Below are 17,903 nucleotides of genomic sequence, written 5' to 3' on the forward strand. Positions count from 1 at the left end.
CTTTGGCCTTATAAGTTTATATCTATTTTTTCTTTCTTGAAATCTTGGTGATGGCTCTATAGGCCAGAAGTGAGGTTAGCTGATAACCTTCAGCTGTTAGCAACTTCAAAGTATGCCTCAGCTTTTGAGCCAAGGTCACACTCTTCTCAGGCAAGTCCCTGGTCAGTGACTGAGAAAGCGAATAGCCAAGTTATGCTCTTCTCTGGAGACCTTCAGCCAATGACAGAGCAAAGCTGAGATACCTGGCAATGTTGGCTACAGGGCTCCCCCTTGGGCTGGTCTAAACTGTCAGTTCTGCATCACAGTCTGATGGCTTCTCTTGCCCTATCCTGCTTCTTCCCGTTTCCTGTCATGTGTGTTATAACAGTTGCTTCCTAGAGAACTCAACTGGCATCCTGTTGGAAGGATACGGAGTTATTTTAGAGAATGAAATGAACATTCACTTGTGGAGAAAGGATACTGAGAGGGACCTCAGCAGCAGGACCTTGCAAACCTTTTCATTAAAGCACTGACATTGGTATAATTTAGTTTCAAAGATATGTAATTTCATCACCTCTCCAGTGTAAGCTTCAAAATACTAGGAAGAGAGAATATGATTGGCCAGCTGGGGTCAGGTTCAGCTAGCAATGGCCAGGACTTGATCTTCATTGGGATCATTTCCAGAAAAGGAGAAAGTGAGATCTAATTGCCACCCAAAAAGTTAATGGGGGGCAGATTACCAAAATGGCACAGATAAATGAGGGTCAATATTAGAAAAAGTATCTTATGAGCTAGACTAGAAAGAGATTCCGCTCATTCTGGGTTATCCAGAATAAGAGTAATGCTCTCCCAAATGATCTCCCTTGACTATTTGAAAAGAACTTTCACCATACTTATTCAATCTGTATGCTGAGCAAATAATCTGAGAAGCTGGACTATATAAAGGACACAGCATCAGGACTGGAGGAAGACTCATTAACAACCTGTGTTATGCAGATGACATAACCTTGCTTGCTGAAAGTGAGAAGGACTTCATGCACTTACTGATGAAGATCAAACACTACAGCCTTCAGTATGGATTACACCTCAGCATAAACAAAAATCCTCACAACTGGACCAATAAACGTCATGACGAATGGAGAAAAGATTGAAGTTATCCAGGATTTTATTTTACTTGGATCCAGAATGAACGCCCATGGAAGCAGCAGTCAAGAAATCAAATATGCATTGCATTGGGCAAATCTGCTGCAAAAGACCTCTTTAAAGTGACAAAAAGCAAAGATGTCACTTTAAGGACTAAGGTGTGCCTGACCCAAGCAATGATGTTTTCAACTGCCTCATATGCATGTGAAAGCTGGACAATGAATAAGGAAGACCAAAGAATTGATGCCTTTGAATTATGGTGTTGGCGAAGAATACTGAATATACCATGGACTGCCAAGAGAACAAACAAATCTGTCTTGTAAGAAGTACAGCTAGAATGCTCGTTAGAAGCAAGGATGGCAAGACTTCATCTCACATATTTTGGACATGCTATCAGGAGGGATCAGTCCCTGGAGAAGGACATCATGCTTAGTAGAGGGTCAGCAAAAAAGAAGACGACCCTCAACAAGATGGTTTGGCACAGTGGCTGCAACAATGGGCTCAAGCATGATTATGAGGATGATGCAGGACGGGACAGTGTTCTGTTCTGTTGTGCACAGGGTTGCTATGAGTTAGAGCTGATTCAAGAGCAGCTAAGAACGTGTTCCCCTTCAAGTTTTCTATTTTCTAGGCTAGGGATTTTGATATCCTTCAGGAGTTCTCTCCATATGTTAATTTAAGAACCCTCCCTTCCCTATTGCTATTTTCTGGAGAGACTTCGTATCAGTTGGGATCTGATCAGAGTGAACAGAACTTTCTCCCATTAAAGTTGTCTAATATTTTATTGCATTTGATAGAAATATCATTTGGTTAATTCATACTGAGCTTGCTGTTAGCTAAAACCCTCCAAGAATTTTCACTGAGCTACCGATAAGCTAGTTAGAAACTGCATTTTTACAATTTTTTTTTTTTTTACTTAAGTGCATAATTTTTCTCCTCAATTTTTTACTTTTTAGTTCCTTTTTAAACCTGTTAAGTTTTTTTCATTCTTGCCTCATTAATAAAACCAAAAAAACAAACAAAACCCATTGCCATCAAGTCGATTCCAACTCATAGTGACCCTACAGGACAGAGCAGAACTACCCCACAGGGTTTCCCAGGCTGTAATCTTCCCAGCAGACTGCCACATCTTTCTCCTGCAGAGCGGCTGGTGGGTCTGAACCGCTGACCTTTAGGTTAGCAGCTGAGTGCTTAACCACTGTGCAACCAGGGCTCCTGACTCATTAATATTGGTACTTATTATAACTTCTTGTTTTCTCACATGCGTATTTGACAACCTCTTATTTCTTCATCTAAGTTGTTGATAAAATTGTTGATTATGAGAAGACTAAAGAACCTGGTGGCGTATCATTTGTCATTTCTCTCCAGTTAGCACAAATCCATCAACACACATCTTCTAGGTGTGGTCATTCTATCAGCTGAAGATCAAACAGCCACACTTCTCCATTCAATCCATACGCATATCACAACAGATTTTTTCAAATAACTGCTGAACACCAGGCACACTGAAACTGTGGTAGTCCCCTGAGCCGCCAGTCTAGTAGCCCTTCCAGAGAAAATCTCTTAAGGAACATTCTCCTAAATGCACACAAATCAGCTAGATTCATCCCAGGATCAGCATCAAGCTCAAGTACTTTCCAGAATCTACCCTTGGCCTACTTTTAAATTTCAGTTCACATTATCATCTTCTTCTTTAGAAAGCTTTAAAAATTACAACTTACAGTTTTGTAAACATAACATCAATTGGTCTAGGGACCATGGACCTGGAGATAAAACTCCTTCAGCATACCCTCACATAGCTTAGATATTAACTCCCTCTTTTCCATGCTTTTCTACCTTGTTCAGTTTGAGTATTGTGCTTCTTATAGTATTAACCACATAATATTACAGTATTAGCTACTATAAGAGAGGCTGAATCTCAATTCTAAAACTCCCAGGGAGCATGAGAGGAAACTCGTAATTGGCCCACCAACTTAATTCAGGAGCAGACTCCCTGCTTGACCAACTCTGGCCAGTAGAAACAAATCTCATTGCATAAAGTAGGTGTCAGGATTCCACGCTGGGGTGAGGGTGGTAGGTAAAGGAGACAACAGGGGCTTTTACAAAGATACCCCAAATTATCTTTTCTACAGAGGTTTTGAGAAGCTGAAGGTCTGGAAGATAGAGAAAAACAAAACAAAATTTTTTTAAAAACCCACCAGTTTCTATTTTCTTTCTAAAATAAACAATACTCAATTTTTATGTTTACTTTGAAATCTGAAGGAACATCTATGAGCAAGGAGTCACTTGCTAGTGATCTTAAACATGCTATTTAATCATCATAGATAAGATGGAGATAATAATAGTAACAACAATAACAACGCCTACTTTGCAAAATGACCGAGAGAATCTGAGATAATGCATCTGAAGTATACAGCATTGTGCTTTTAGCACATACCAGCATAGTAAGAACTCAGCAAATGGCAGCTATGATTTTAAATGCTAAACAAACTCATGCAATATCAGCTCCCTACACCCCACCCCTTATAACGGAAAATTGCTAGAGAGATTTACTCTTTCCTCCAAGACTGTTGGGCAGATAGTGAAGTCAAAGCCCAGTAAGTTTAAATTAACTGACGAGAGAAACTCTAAACGTTGCATACTCAGTTCCAGAGGATACCAAGAAATAAATCTAACTTATTACTCTATCACAATTAGCTCTACCATTACCTGTGAATAGCGTGAAATAAAAAATTAACATCTGAAACCATTAATGTTAATTATAAAAATATAAATTTATTAAAATTATACACACACACAGGGCACAATGTATTTACTTATTACATATAAATCCTGCTTCTCACCTAGAAAGTTACGTATATAATTATAAATAGTGGTAAGAATTCCTAAAAACCTCTACTGTACTTCTTTTAATCCTAACTCCTATATTTGTTTCCCTCCCACAACTGGTCTTACAATCCACATGCACATTTATTATAGCATTTATTCTCCCCAAAAAGCAGTTTTTAAGCCAATCATGTATCTAACAGGTACTGTCATCTTAGATTCAAGAACATATAATATTTGAAATGAGTAAACAGTATTTATCTAATTTTTTACACTTTACCAGCAATACTTTGTTCCATGTATACAAGTTCCCTAGTCTCTCATACAATCACAGATCTTGAAATGGAAACCATGTCAGGTTACTGAACATCATCTATTCTTTCCTATTACTTTTGCAGGAAGTCACAAATGTAGTACATTTTTTATTTGCCTCGGAGTAGGATGTTCTGAATTAAGCCTAGTCTACCAGGTCTTACAGTCTAAGAAGCTAAGATACATGAAAGTGAAAAGTAAAAGGTGAAGTCAATTACTTTTTTCCTGCCATATAACCATTTAAAATAATTGTTAGGAGCTTACATAATTTTCTTGCATCATAAAGCATCTCATTTTGTCTTTCCTTTAACAAGTACTCTCCTTTTCTGTGGTATTTGAAAAACTGCTCCATGCAAAAATAACAGGGCACTAAGAAATGGATGATTGACAACAATTATAATGTGGAAATGTAACAAAAATTTCTTCAAATACTTTCTGTATTTGGAGAACTGCAGTGAGCAGTAATTACCTCAGGATTCAGTACTGTACTCTGTAAGTACCATGAAAGATGAGATCATGGACTGTCTTGTTTATAACTATATTCCCAACACCTATCATCATGCCTAGTACATAGTAGGTGCTTATTATACAATACTAAATGCACAGATGAATAAGTGGTGTAGGAAAAAAAAAGTATATTCAGCTGCAAACTAGATTAAAGACTAATATTGTCCAGTTCATCTCTGGGGAAATTTTTACTACAGAATACCAAAGGGAAATGTCCAAACAATATACACACTCCTGCAGGAACAATCATCTTACATTTACACCAAAATATTATCACCACATATTAAAAAATCAAATATACTGTTAGATAATTCTGAAATTATCATTTCCATTTGAGGGGTTAAGAATAATAGACAGAAGATTCTGGTCCACACACAGCAACTGCCCAAGGCTCCTTTCTCAGATGAGGTGCTTTATTTATACAGAAACATAGGTATACAGCAGCTTTTGTGCCATTCCAATATTCCCGCTGCTCTGATAAATGAGAGACAAGTTGTAGGCAATATCTCTCCGCAAGTCTAATTGGTCAGCTTCTATACCCTAGGGGGAAAAATACATCAATGTTTTTCTATTTAAAATTGCCAACTGGGACAAATTTTAGGACAAATAAATAGTTCCATAAGCTTGAGTTTTCAAAAAGCCATTAAAATTCACATACTAAAAGTATATTATAAAACTATTCATATACCTAGGATCTAAATTATCAAATGATGCTGTATCATCATACCTTTTTTAAAATGTCTAAGCAATGAGTTAAAGTCTCACGAACAGCAGAGTAAGTTCCAGATGAATTAAGGATTTAAGTATAAAACATGAAACCATAAAAAAATTAGTTGAATAAAACTATAACCTTGGGTAGGAAAGGGCTTTCCAAATACCAAAAGAAATATAAAGAAAAAGATCAACAGATGTGACCATAATAAGCCAGAGCAGGCGAAAGACCTATACTACATGACAGAAAAATATATGAATAAGTAGGTATAAGAGAGCATGCGCCCTTGTGGCACAGTGGTTAAAGCACTAGACTGCTAACTGAAAGGTTGACAGTTCGAAACCACCAGTAACTCTGAGGGAGAAAGATGTGGCATTCTGCTTCTGTAGAGATTTACAGCCTTAGAAACCCTATGAGGTTGTTATGGGTAGGAATCAACTGGACAGCAGTTTTCTTTTTTTTTTTTTAATGGAGGGCATACACCAAATTAATTACAATGATCACCTCGGTGTTGCTATTATTAATTTTTTTCTCCTTAAGTGACAAAGCAATGAATTCAACAAAATAGAGCTGCCCCGTGTTTCTAATCTTCCCCAATACAAAATTTTGGGGTCGACTTAAAAAAAAATCTGCCACAATAATATCTATACAACTCAGGTAGCAATATGTAAAGCCATTTATGGAATAAAAAACACAAAATATCTATATTTCATTAGTATAACTATAAAAGTATGTATTCATTTGCTTAAAGACTAAAATGAACAAGGGTAACAGGAAACAGTTTTAATGGAATGTGGGATTATGGGTGAAGCTTTAAAAGTTTGTATAAATTGCTGTTTTAAAATACATTTAATAAATCAACAATAAAAACACTCATACTTTTTGATTCCACTTACATGAAATAGGCAAATGTATAGAGATCAAAGCTTACTAGTGGTTACTGGGGTGGGAAGGAGGGGAAACGGGAGAAAGTCTCTGCTTGCGGGGGCACCATTCTGTTAATGTGGTGGAATAATGTGGAAACAGACAGTGATAATAGTTGCACAACATGATAAACATAATGTCACTGAATTGGACAGGTAAAAAACATGCTGAATAGGCAAATGTTCTGTAACATATATATTTTTACCACAATAAAAAAGAATTTCTTAAGGAATTAAACACAATTATAGTACTGGTAGTACTTTATCCTATATTACAAGAAATAAAATCCTAGATTAATACTTTCATATTTATAAATAAATGTTTGTTACTCTTTAACTTGGAAATGAACAATGGCTACACTGCTCAGTACTCAGGATGCTAGCTCGTACCTGTAAACCACAGGACTATCTTAGAAAAACTGAAATGGTCATAACCACAAATTATGTATGTTCACATCCTTGCTGATCAACTTATAAGGCCAGGATGTCAAAGATCTACTTGTTGCTGAGCGTAACTACAAATGAGGATTGAGTAAGAGAAAAATACATTTTAATATACAAGCTATACTTTATTTCACTGGCTGGACCACAACACCCAGCTAACTATATTCACTTACAAACAAAATGAAGTGACTCCCAGTTTTCAAAGTAAATCATACAATAAATACCTCTACCACCAATGGAGGGAGCTCCAGGGCCTTCTGATAATAGTGGATTGAAAGATGAATCAGCCCCAGTTGGTGAAGGCCACGGCCCAAGTTGTAGAATGATTCCTGGCAAGGCCCACGGAGACTTAGGTATCGATTAAGAAAGGAAAAGCCCTACCAAAAAAAAAATATATATATATATATATATGTATTTCACTCATTCAACAAATAATGTGCCAAGCACTAGAAAAAGAAATGTTTAAAAAAATCAGTCTTGCCCTAAAAGATCCTATCAAATATCACTGTAATGTGGTATTATATCACAATATAGCCCAGAACTCTTCTGATGTTGTACAAGATTTTAAGGACAAAAATATTCACAGACAATGAAGTCAAGTGTTAAGAACTAGTTGCCAAAAGATCCACCATAATCCATACGATTACAAAATATACTGGCCTCTGTGACATTATAGGCATGTAAACTTTCCGGTTTGAGATGTGTCTAAAAGTTTGAACAGAATATAAAACCTGAGCACTTAAGTAATGATAAGTTTAGAAAAGTTTACCCCCAGAAGCAAATTCAGTTGAGTCTATCTAACCTTTCAAATATAATGTTTCTAAAGTCAAAAAACTTGATGGTTTTTTCCCTGAGGAGCTTATGACTCAAAAGTCTTTATGAGAAACAGGTTGTTATGAAGCACAGCTATAATGATGAGGCTCCCTGAGTCACAGGATACAAAGAGCTATAATGATGAGGCTCCCTGTGTCATAGGATACAAAGAGCAACTTGCTTCTTCCTATATTCACTTTCCCCTTTAATGCCTCTTCAACATTGTCATCCACAGAAAGTTACAACCTGCAAAGATGCAAGTGTCCTATTTAAGTAACTAAATAAGCCATTACAGTAAATCAACTAATTTGTGACTACAGAATAGAAAATGTAATTATTCCCAGGGTGGTCTGGAACATAATAAATGATCACAAATTTTCACTCATGCATTAAAATTAATTAATTCTTTATTTTTTAATGTTTTTAAATGAATTCTTTACAATTAGTGTATCTTAGGGTTAAAAATAATGATGTTCAATAAAGAAATACTTTCTATGTTAACTAAGAACTCATTTATATATGGGAATATGACCTGTACTTTGCTGAAACACACAATTCTCTATTAATAGTAGACAATTAAGTTGTTAATCTCAGAGAAATATTAGATCATACCTAAAGGCGATAAATAAGACAAATTTAAGAGAAAAATCTGAGAAAGAAGGAAAAGTAATCCCAGATAAATTCTTGTAACTCGAACAAACTGTAGGTGTTCTGATACAATAATGGTAGTTACCTGCTGCATTTTAGAAATTTAGGGAAATAATCTCTTTCACAACTCTAAGACTCATCAGATAATATTTAGTGATTAAAAAACTATGTAATGCCACCATTTTATTTCTCAGGTACTATGAATCATCAAATACAAAAACCACAAAAAAAGAAAAACAAAAAAAAATTAAAAGTTGAAAAGAAAGAAAAAGATTCTTTTTACATTACCCACAATAACCATTACATTAGCCATGTTACATTTCCAGTATTTTCATCAGATTAATCCTTAAAGGAATCACTGTTTATACAATATTAAATAAAGGGAAAGGTAAGGAACCATGAAAGATTTTACTCTTACAGTATGATACAGGTAGGAAGATAGTAAAACTTTTGGAACTAGTTTTCTTTTAAGTAGTGCAAAAAAAAAAAAAAATACCCTGAAAACTAATTTTAGTCCTGAAGCATGAAGAAACAGAAATATAAGAAATTAAAACAATTCAGAAATCATGCCATTTACAATAAAATCAACTTTTAAGAAATTTTTTAGTATAGAAAATGCTAACCATGCTCAAAAGCAGAGAGATGAATACAACAAACTCTCACACACGCATCACCTCTTGCTTTATCTCTTTCCCCACCCTGCCACTTGAAACCTGCCACTTAACAAAAAAAAGTTGAAATTTGGCTTCCAAATTACTTTGAAGTACGTAATTCTTGTCTTACCAGGCAGGAAAATATTTTAACTATTCCATAATGAGTTAATCTGTAAAAATTTCATATCAATTTTTACAGTATAAATTACACAAGGGCAGGAAAGTCGGCCTGGGTACTCACTGCTACATCCACAGTTCCTGGAACACAGTGGGTGCTCAGTGCATACTTGTTTAGTTTATAAACAATCCTGCATTACTTAATACAGCAAAAAGTATCCACTAAAGAAAAAAAGAAGCTTGGAGGAATAGGTAGACAAAATTCTACAATTAAATACTTAGGAAAAATAAAAATTCAAGGGTTTATTTTCTTAAATGTTGTTTTTTACTTGTTATTATGGAAATTTCCAAATATACAAAACTAGACAAAATACTATAATGAACCCCTATCACTCAGTTTCAATAAATACCATTTTTATTTAGGCTTTTTTAAAACCATTTTACTTAAAAACAAAACAAAACACAACAAAAAAACCTTACTAGATCCTGCTACTCCATTCAATCCATCATTTTCTTCCCTTTCCTAATTGTTTTTAAAAAGTGTCTATATATTATTGTAACAAAATATAACCTAGGCGCATCCAAGATACAAACATAAAAATTACATCTTAAGAGAAAAAGAAGAAAACATGGGAGTATTATTTTATATTCTTGAAGTTAGGAAGATCTTTCTAAATATGGTGCAAAATCTAGAGGTAATTGAGAAAATTATAAGAAATTTGGCAAGATATAAACATTTAAAACTTCTATAAAGCAAAATAAAAACAAGGCACATACACACACACCTAAGTCAAATGATCAACGTCAATCTAAGAACAAAATATTTATAATTATGTGACTAGGTTTTAATACTCTTATTTTACAAAGAATTCTTAGAAATCATTAAGACAAAAACGGGAAAATAAAAAAAGTACATGAACAGACCAATGTACATTACAAATAATATAAAAAATAAAAAAGGCCCTAAAACATGAAAAGATGCTCAAACTCCTTTACGAAGAATAAATTAATTTAAACAATAATGACGTATCAGTCTTCACCTCTTAGATTAGAAAAGATTAAGTCTCCTAAGTCCCAGTATTCATTCATCATTCAATGAATATTTACCAAGTACCCAATCTTATTTATTTTAGGTGTTGAAGATACAATAGTGAACAGGAGAGGTAAGAGCTCTGATCTCAAGGATCAGAGGAGTCAAGCTACAAAAAAAAGTGAACAAAACAAAAAACAATTTGTTGGTGATGCTGTGAGGAAGCAGTCACACTCATATAATTGTACGTACGTATGCATTATTATTATTATACTTTAAAAAAAAAAAAAAAAAACTTAAATGAATCGTCTTTGGGACCAAGGATGGCTGGAGCCTCAGGAGCTCTATCTGGAGTATAAGGAAGCCTGCCCACGGATTCCTCCAGACTCTGCCTGTGTCTTTTTCCTTATGAACTGGCTGTGTATCCTCACTAAATCCCTGTAATAAATCTTAGCTACGAGTACAGCTATATGCTCAGTCCCATGAGTACTGAACACAGGGATGGCTCTTGGAGACCTCTGACACATGTACCAAGCAGGTATTGGAGCAGGATAATAAAAAAAGCATTACAGGGGGACAGTAAGTGGCAGTATGGAGTAAGGTGTATATAAGCTTATATGTGACAGACTGACTTGATTTGTAAACATTCACTTAAAGCTCAATAAAAATTATTTAAAAAAAACAAATGCTTTAAAAAAAAAAGCATTAAGTATATTCATTTTTAAGGCACAAAAAATCACGTAGTGAGACATCCAAATGAATTACCTGTACAATGAGAGCATGTCTCTTTAATACATACTTCTGAGATGCCATGTGAATAAAGGTCAGGCCTATACAGAGACTATAGAGAGGTTCATGGGGATGGGTGCGAAAGGCTTGAACATACTGTCCTGAAAAATGAACAGTGGTTACAGAAAGCATGACAAGAACACATTTATTTATTTCTTCAACACATACTCACATATATTTAAAACCCAACAAACAATACTGATTTTTAACATATACAAGGGATAATACATTCTATCATCTTAAAAGTCAATCAGGATACACATTAATTTGATTTTTAAAACAATGTGTAGCATACAACACAATCAGAATTTACTCAAAATGTATCCTGACTATGAAGATTAAATACAAGTAACTAAAGGTCACTTTCTTTTAGGCACAGCTAGATACGTCTATGTAGAGTAATACTTCCAAAATAAACAATTTATCAGAAAGTATTAGTGAAGTAATATTACCCAATAAACAGTTTCGCAGAATACTGAATATAGATCAAATTATGATCTTAAATTTATTTTAAAAGCAATCAAAGAATTTGTTCTTCTGGGGAATTCTTTTGTAAAACTAATTGACCTGTTTTATAAATGCAAATATGATGGATCATGGACGTGAAAAAGGAAAAACAGGTTTTTGTGTGTGTGGATTTTTTTTTTTAGATTACAGGTGCTGTTTTTCCCAAATGTACCAACTGCTCTGTTTTCCTGAGAGAAGTTAAATCTATCTAATATAATAAGATAGGAACTTGGGGTTTTACAAGTACCATGAGCAGTTCATACACATAACTACCTCATGTCAAAAACCTCACCATATAAGGTAGGAGAATTTAAGCAAATTTCTCTCATCAAGGAATGATCTGTAATTTAACATTCAGAGTACAAAAACTGACTGGGGCTTTTATTCTAAAAGAAATGGTACCATAAAATCTCTTCAGTAGCAAACATGGTAGACTGTCATTTGGACTTTTATATTTTTACTTACCTCTGAAAGTTTCTAAATATAGGAAAACAAATTTAAAAAATTTATATTTTCTTAATATTAAACTAACAATTCCAGAAAGCATACATATTAGAGGAAAATTTCAACATTTGATATTTAGGGTTACGTACTGGCTGAACGAGTATAAAACCATCAGCCATACACAAAGAAACATGAAATTATTAAATAGCCCAAATCAGTTTATTCAGAAGACATGAATCTGGTAACACTATCTTTTAGCCAGCAAGAGATATGTGGTCAAACTGAAGTTTAAACATTTCGTTAGGTATTTTCCTACTTGTTTGCTTCTCATACGTATTATAGAAATTTCATATTAAAAAAGATTAATGAACTTTCCGAGTTTAATTTGAATTAGTAAGCACCATGCAAGTAAATCTTGATTTTAAGACATCTCCTAAAGAAATGAACTACCAACAAATCCTAAATCCTTCTTTGGCATTCTACCACCAAATCACAATCAGGTAGGAAAGTATCCATAACTGATGCTGACGAAAATTATTTAAAAAACAAAAAAGCTAAGCAGGGAGAACTACTGGTCTTTAAAAAGAATTCTAAGACGTACTTCAGTCTTCTAAGACCAAAACTTAATAATAAACACAAAAATTAATGTTATTATTATTGCTAACATTTATATAGCACTTACTGTATGTGCCAGGCACTACTAGTATCTTTTTGTTTTTTTTTAATAATTATGGTAAATATATATAAAACAAAAAGCACTTACCATTTTAGCATTTTTTACATGTACAACTCAGTGTCAATTAATTACATTTATATTCATACATATTATACAACTATCAATACTATCCATTTCTAAATTTTTCCATCATCTGTAACAGAAACTCAGTGCTAGACTGTTTTAAGTAGTTTAACTCACATAATCCTCAAAATAGCCTACAAGGTAGGTCCAATTAGTATCTCCACTTTAAAGATAAAGAGATGGAGACAGACAGGCAGAATAACTTGCCATGGTACGGCTGCTATCTAAACCCAAGCAGTTTCGCCCCCGAGTTTAGCCTCTTAACCACCATACTACATGGCTTCACAGTTATGTGCCAGGACTTACTTACCAAGTGCATGTTTAAAACTTCCAGATACAAATGCATTGTGTCCATTTAAGACACAGAGGGCATGATTATCTGGGTTTTTCAGCATTAAACGGAGACAGAAGCGATGATGTCGTACATCTTGGGAATGCATGGTAACTTGATTGAAAATGTTCCAGAGGTGGGGTTTATTGACATTATCCATTACCATTATCCTAAAATTGCAGAAAATGGGTGAGGGGAAAAATAATATAAAAAGGAAATCTTCCTGATGTCTACAAGTAAGAGCCAAAGAAAAAAACCATTGCCGCTGAGTCAATTCCGACTCAGAGACCCCACAAGACAGAGTAGAACCGCCCTACAGAATTTTCAAGGAGCAACTGCTGACCTTCTGTTTAGCAGCTGACCTCTTAACCACTGCACACATTGAGATATACTATGCTACAATAAGAAAGGCAAACTGTTTCACTCTATTTACGCTAACCTCTTGCGCCCTGAAAGATTTTTCCCAGAAAATGCTGTTAAAGTAAGTTTTTTCTATATTTTCTGATTTTCAATAAAACTCTTAAACCAAAAAACCAGATCAAGTGATTTAAGTTTCCTCTTTTCTATGCTGCCCACTACAGATGCAGTGCAAAGAGCACTGAGTAATAACTAATACGATGTGTGCCAGGCACTGTTAAAAGACTTCACCTGTAATAATTCATTTAACCCTTAAAATAACCCTTGCATTATAGTACTTTTATATATGCATTTTATAGATGGGAGACCAAGGCACAAGAGAGGTAAAAATAAAATAGTTTAGTTCTTGAGTATGAGAGACTAAGTCAAAATAAATGTACATACCCTATCAAAGAATCTAATTTTAAAAAACTACTGGTAAGTCACCTGATATAGTTGTATGCTTTTCTGAAATTTTTGTCCAGAATTGCAGCAGAGAGACCAAAGTATTCTAGTTCTTTGCGCTTTTGCCTGTCATCATAAAATGAATAATATTCCAGTGAAGAATCCACAAGTAACTCAGCCTCTTCATATCGGGCTAGGTCACATAAGGAGTATATCGCCTTCAACAGAAGATTCCACCAGTCATCTTTTGTTAAGACACTTGTGAGTACAGCAAATATTGCTAAAATGAGACAAATGAACAACAGGACATTATACTTCCACAAATAGCAGTAGTAGGAAAAAAAATTCACATGAACAATTTTAAGGTAAACTTTATAACCACAGTCTTAGGGATCTGAATTCTTGCCAACACTATCCTAACAGTGATGTAAAGGTATACTGCTTGTTTACACTAATGCAACACCACCCCCTCTACTCTGCCTACCCTAACAATCTGCAAACCTACTAAATTCTCACTTTTGATTTGTTCTCTTCTTTCCAGAAAAAAAAAAAAAAATTTTTTTTTTTTCCCCCAGAACTGACAGATATTACTAGTGTAGCAGGATTAAGTCCACTACAAACTCAAGTTAACTCATTTTGTATTTCTCAGTACTAGTTAGAATATATGTTCCTCTAGGGTAAAATTACTGTGTTTTCCATGACTGGGAGCCTGTGGTTAAGAGCTCTGCTGCTAATCAAAAGGCCAGCAGCTCAAATCCACCAGCTGCTCCTTGGAAACTCTAAGGACAGTTGTACTCTGCCTACAGGGTCACTAAAGAGGCAGAATCAACTTGATGGCAATGGGTTTGGTTTGGGTCCTATGAGGTCACTATGAGTCGGCACCGACTCGACAACAATGGGTTTTTGGTACGGGTAGTCAGAGCAGGATTCTGCACATACAAGGCACTCAAATGTCTGCTTAGCAAAATGACCTCAATTCACACTTTGAGATTCAGGTTGTTCTTAATCTTCTTCTAATTTCAATTTATTTTTCTCCACTTCAAAATTTCTATTTTTCTGCAACAACCCCGTCATTCTTATTCTCTGTAAGAACCTCCTTTGTATAAGCCAAACCAAACCCATTGCCATCAAGTTGATTCTGACTCACAGCAATCATATATGACTGAGTGGAACTGTCTCGTAGGATTTCCAAGGCTGTAATCTTTATGGAAGCAGACTGACACATCTTTCTCCTATGGAGCAGCTGGTGGGTTAGAACCACCAACCTTTCAATTAGCACCCAAGCACTATAACCACTGTGCCACCAGGACTCCTTCTCCTTTATATAAACCAAACCAAAACCAAACCCATTGCCATCGAGTCAATTCCAACTCATAATGATCCCTTGAGAAATATCAAAAGCCATACTTTTTTTTTTTTTTTACTCTCTTTAGCCCAGTAATTCTTCTGGGAATGTTATCCTAAACAATTAATCCAAAATATGGATAAATCTATGTGCATGAAGATCTCAATGCAATATTATTTATAAAAGAAAATTACTGGAAACAACTGCATACCAAACAATAGTAAGGAATATTAAATAAATTATGGAACTGCTACCTGACAGATTACACATTCCTTAAAAATAATAGCTGTGAAGAGAATTGAGTAACATTGAGAAAATTTTTACAATAAAATGTTAAGTAAAAAAATCAGAGTACAAAGTTCTACATAACAGAGAGGCCTGGCTAGTCCTGCCCTGGAACAGTGTAATGTGAGCCTCACCACGATGAGATTAATCACGAAAACCTTGTGGGCCTACCTAAGAAAAACCAGTAATGGACCTGAAATAAGAAATTAAAGAGAAAAAAGGATCAGATATAGAGAAAAAACATAACGGCAGGAAATTTAGACTAAAATATATACTGCAGAGGTAGAAGCTGTTAGGATAAGTTCCAAGCCCAGAATCAATCAGCAGGACAAGTGGAAGGGGCTCTGAGGTATTTACAGCTAGATTATAAGCAGCTGAGCCTTCCCTCCACCCTGACTCCCATGCCTGTGATGTGGTCATTGCTCCCTTTCTTTGACTCTCCTCCACCACATCTCTCTACCCTGCTCAGCTTGTGCCTTTTATTGTATCTTATATATATTCATCTCTTCTGGATTTTAAAACCTTTGACCACTGAACGTTTCTATAACTTGTAACAATGATTTAATAAATGTTTGTTGAATGAATTAAGTAACAGTGAAATCATTTTTGGCCAGAATGACATTTCCAATTCATAGGCTAGGTTTCTTCCGAAGTAGCCTCAGTAATAACCTCACCCAAACATACTTGATGCTTTTACAACTAAAAATAGACGCCTTTTATTACTTAAGACTGAGTCAAAGCAACTTTTTTCCAAGTGTTTCTATGACTATTGCTATATTTATCAAAAACAAATTTAATAAGAGAATGAAATATATATAATTGAAATGACTGGAAACGTAATCTTTATTGTCATCTAATCTTCACAAATTCCTAAAACAGGGTATAATTTCTTCTTTAAAAGTCAAAATTAAAAGTTTTTAGTTTTTTCACAGAAAGACCCAAGCATACGTTTTCAATTTTTTTTTTTTTTTGTAACACCAAATGATGTTTATTATACTTAAGGGATTTTAGAAAATTTCATTTTATCTGAAAAGGGTATATTTTCAATTGGATTATTATCAGATGTTACTTCACGAGTCTTTTTCAATTCAGTCAAGTTTTATATAATAAAGTAAATGAAAGCAATTACCTTTTGCATCACAATTTGCTGTCTCTTGGTCATTGTTGTCTGATATTTTGTCTCTTGACACTTTAATAAGGTAGAGATGTCTCTCTCCAGATTTGGAACTGGATATCAAACAGACTTGAGCTCTATTCATTGCTACCTGAATTAAAGGTGACAATTGGAGATTTTTAAAATCACATAAATCTTTTAAAGAAAACCTAAGGGTCACAAGTACCACAAGTGTGCCTGAAAGCTCCCTAAAAAATAAAAATATAAAAGTGTTGCCATCAAGTCGATTCCAACTCATAGCAACACTATAAGATAGAGTAGAACTGCCCCATTGGGTTTCCAAGGCTATAATCTTTAAGGAAGCAAACTGCCACATCTTTCTCCTTCGGAGCTGCTGGTGGGTTTGAACTGCTGACCTTCTGGCTAGCAGCCGAGCACATAACCATTGCACCACCAGGGCCCCTGAAAGCTCCCTTAATAAGTAAAAAAGAGGCCAGATTACTATACATATGAACACATAAAGTAGAATGAATTGCTTTATTTTCTTCTTACCAAAGGAATGGTGGGTCACAATATTCACCTCAGTAAGGAAAAGGAGGGCAATTCACACCTTACAAAGATGAGTACTATGACCCAACATTCCTTTAATGAGAAAAAAATAAGTCAATTCAGTACACACACAAACATAGCCACCTCCCACAAAAAAGCCAGACTCAGGAAGGACAACGGACTTGGAAAACGCTTTTGCAGGGTGGACGGTTTTGACATATGGTACTGTCTACAGGGCTAATAACTGATACTACTACAATTCGGACTTTTCTAAACCTGCATCAGCAAAGATCTTATTTCACTGAACTATAAACTTGAAAGTTTATAGCTTCATGTAGAACTCTCAATATATACCAGTACTTTCTAAGTGTTTTGCTTTCAACTGACTTTAAAATGTTTGCTGAGTTTAATAGAATAAAATATGGCTTTAAAATAGCTATAACCTATATTTAAATCCGAACACTTAAAAGGTCAACAACGCTAATATAAAGAAAGTTCATTACCCACCTTTAAAAGCATGGCTAACATGGTAAGTAAGGTATCCACATAACCATACATTTTGCCTTGTGAAAACAACAGAGTAGAACGGTGAAGCAACAACTTCAGTTCCTAAATAAATAAGCACATGATAATGAGTATGCCAAAGATTCCTTTGCTGCAAGTTGATTTATTTATATATGAATGAACATGTTGTTTTAGAAACTAAACTTTTAAAACATTTGTTTTAAAATATTTCATAATAGTTAAGATCCAGTATTTTAGGAACTATAATTTACAAAGTCTAATAAGTAGGTGAAACTTAAGACTCAAAATCACTTTCAAAATCACTGAA

The 17,903-nt window shown here is 34.7% G+C and overlaps 1 protein-coding gene across 1 annotated transcript in view; it reads right to left on the minus strand.

Annotated features, from left to right (window-relative positions):
• Nucleotides 1-3,877: 3,877 nt before the first annotated feature.
• Nucleotides 3,878-17,903, minus strand: part of GTF3C3 (general transcription factor IIIC subunit 3) — a 36,127-nt gene continuing 22,101 nt past the window's right edge. Inside the window, exons 12-18 of the mRNA XM_049888897.1 lie at nucleotides 17,579-17,680; nucleotides 16,538-16,673; nucleotides 13,821-14,058; nucleotides 12,957-13,147; nucleotides 10,873-10,997; nucleotides 7,071-7,223; nucleotides 3,878-5,307 (exon numbers count right to left, since the gene is read on the minus strand). Coding sequence (XP_049744854.1) covers nucleotides 5,185-5,307; nucleotides 7,071-7,223; nucleotides 10,873-10,997; nucleotides 12,957-13,147; nucleotides 13,821-14,058; nucleotides 16,538-16,673; nucleotides 17,579-17,680 — 1,068 coding nt within the window. The 3' untranslated portion in view covers nucleotides 3,878-5,184. The remainder of the gene's footprint in view (nucleotides 5,308-7,070; nucleotides 7,224-10,872; nucleotides 10,998-12,956; nucleotides 13,148-13,820; nucleotides 14,059-16,537; nucleotides 16,674-17,578; nucleotides 17,681-17,903) is intronic.

This window comes from Elephas maximus, chromosome 6 (genome assembly GCF_024166365.1).
Source record: "Elephas maximus indicus isolate mEleMax1 chromosome 6, mEleMax1 primary haplotype, whole genome shotgun sequence".
In the NCBI taxonomy this organism is placed as follows: domain Eukaryota; kingdom Metazoa; phylum Chordata; class Mammalia; order Proboscidea; family Elephantidae; genus Elephas; species Elephas maximus.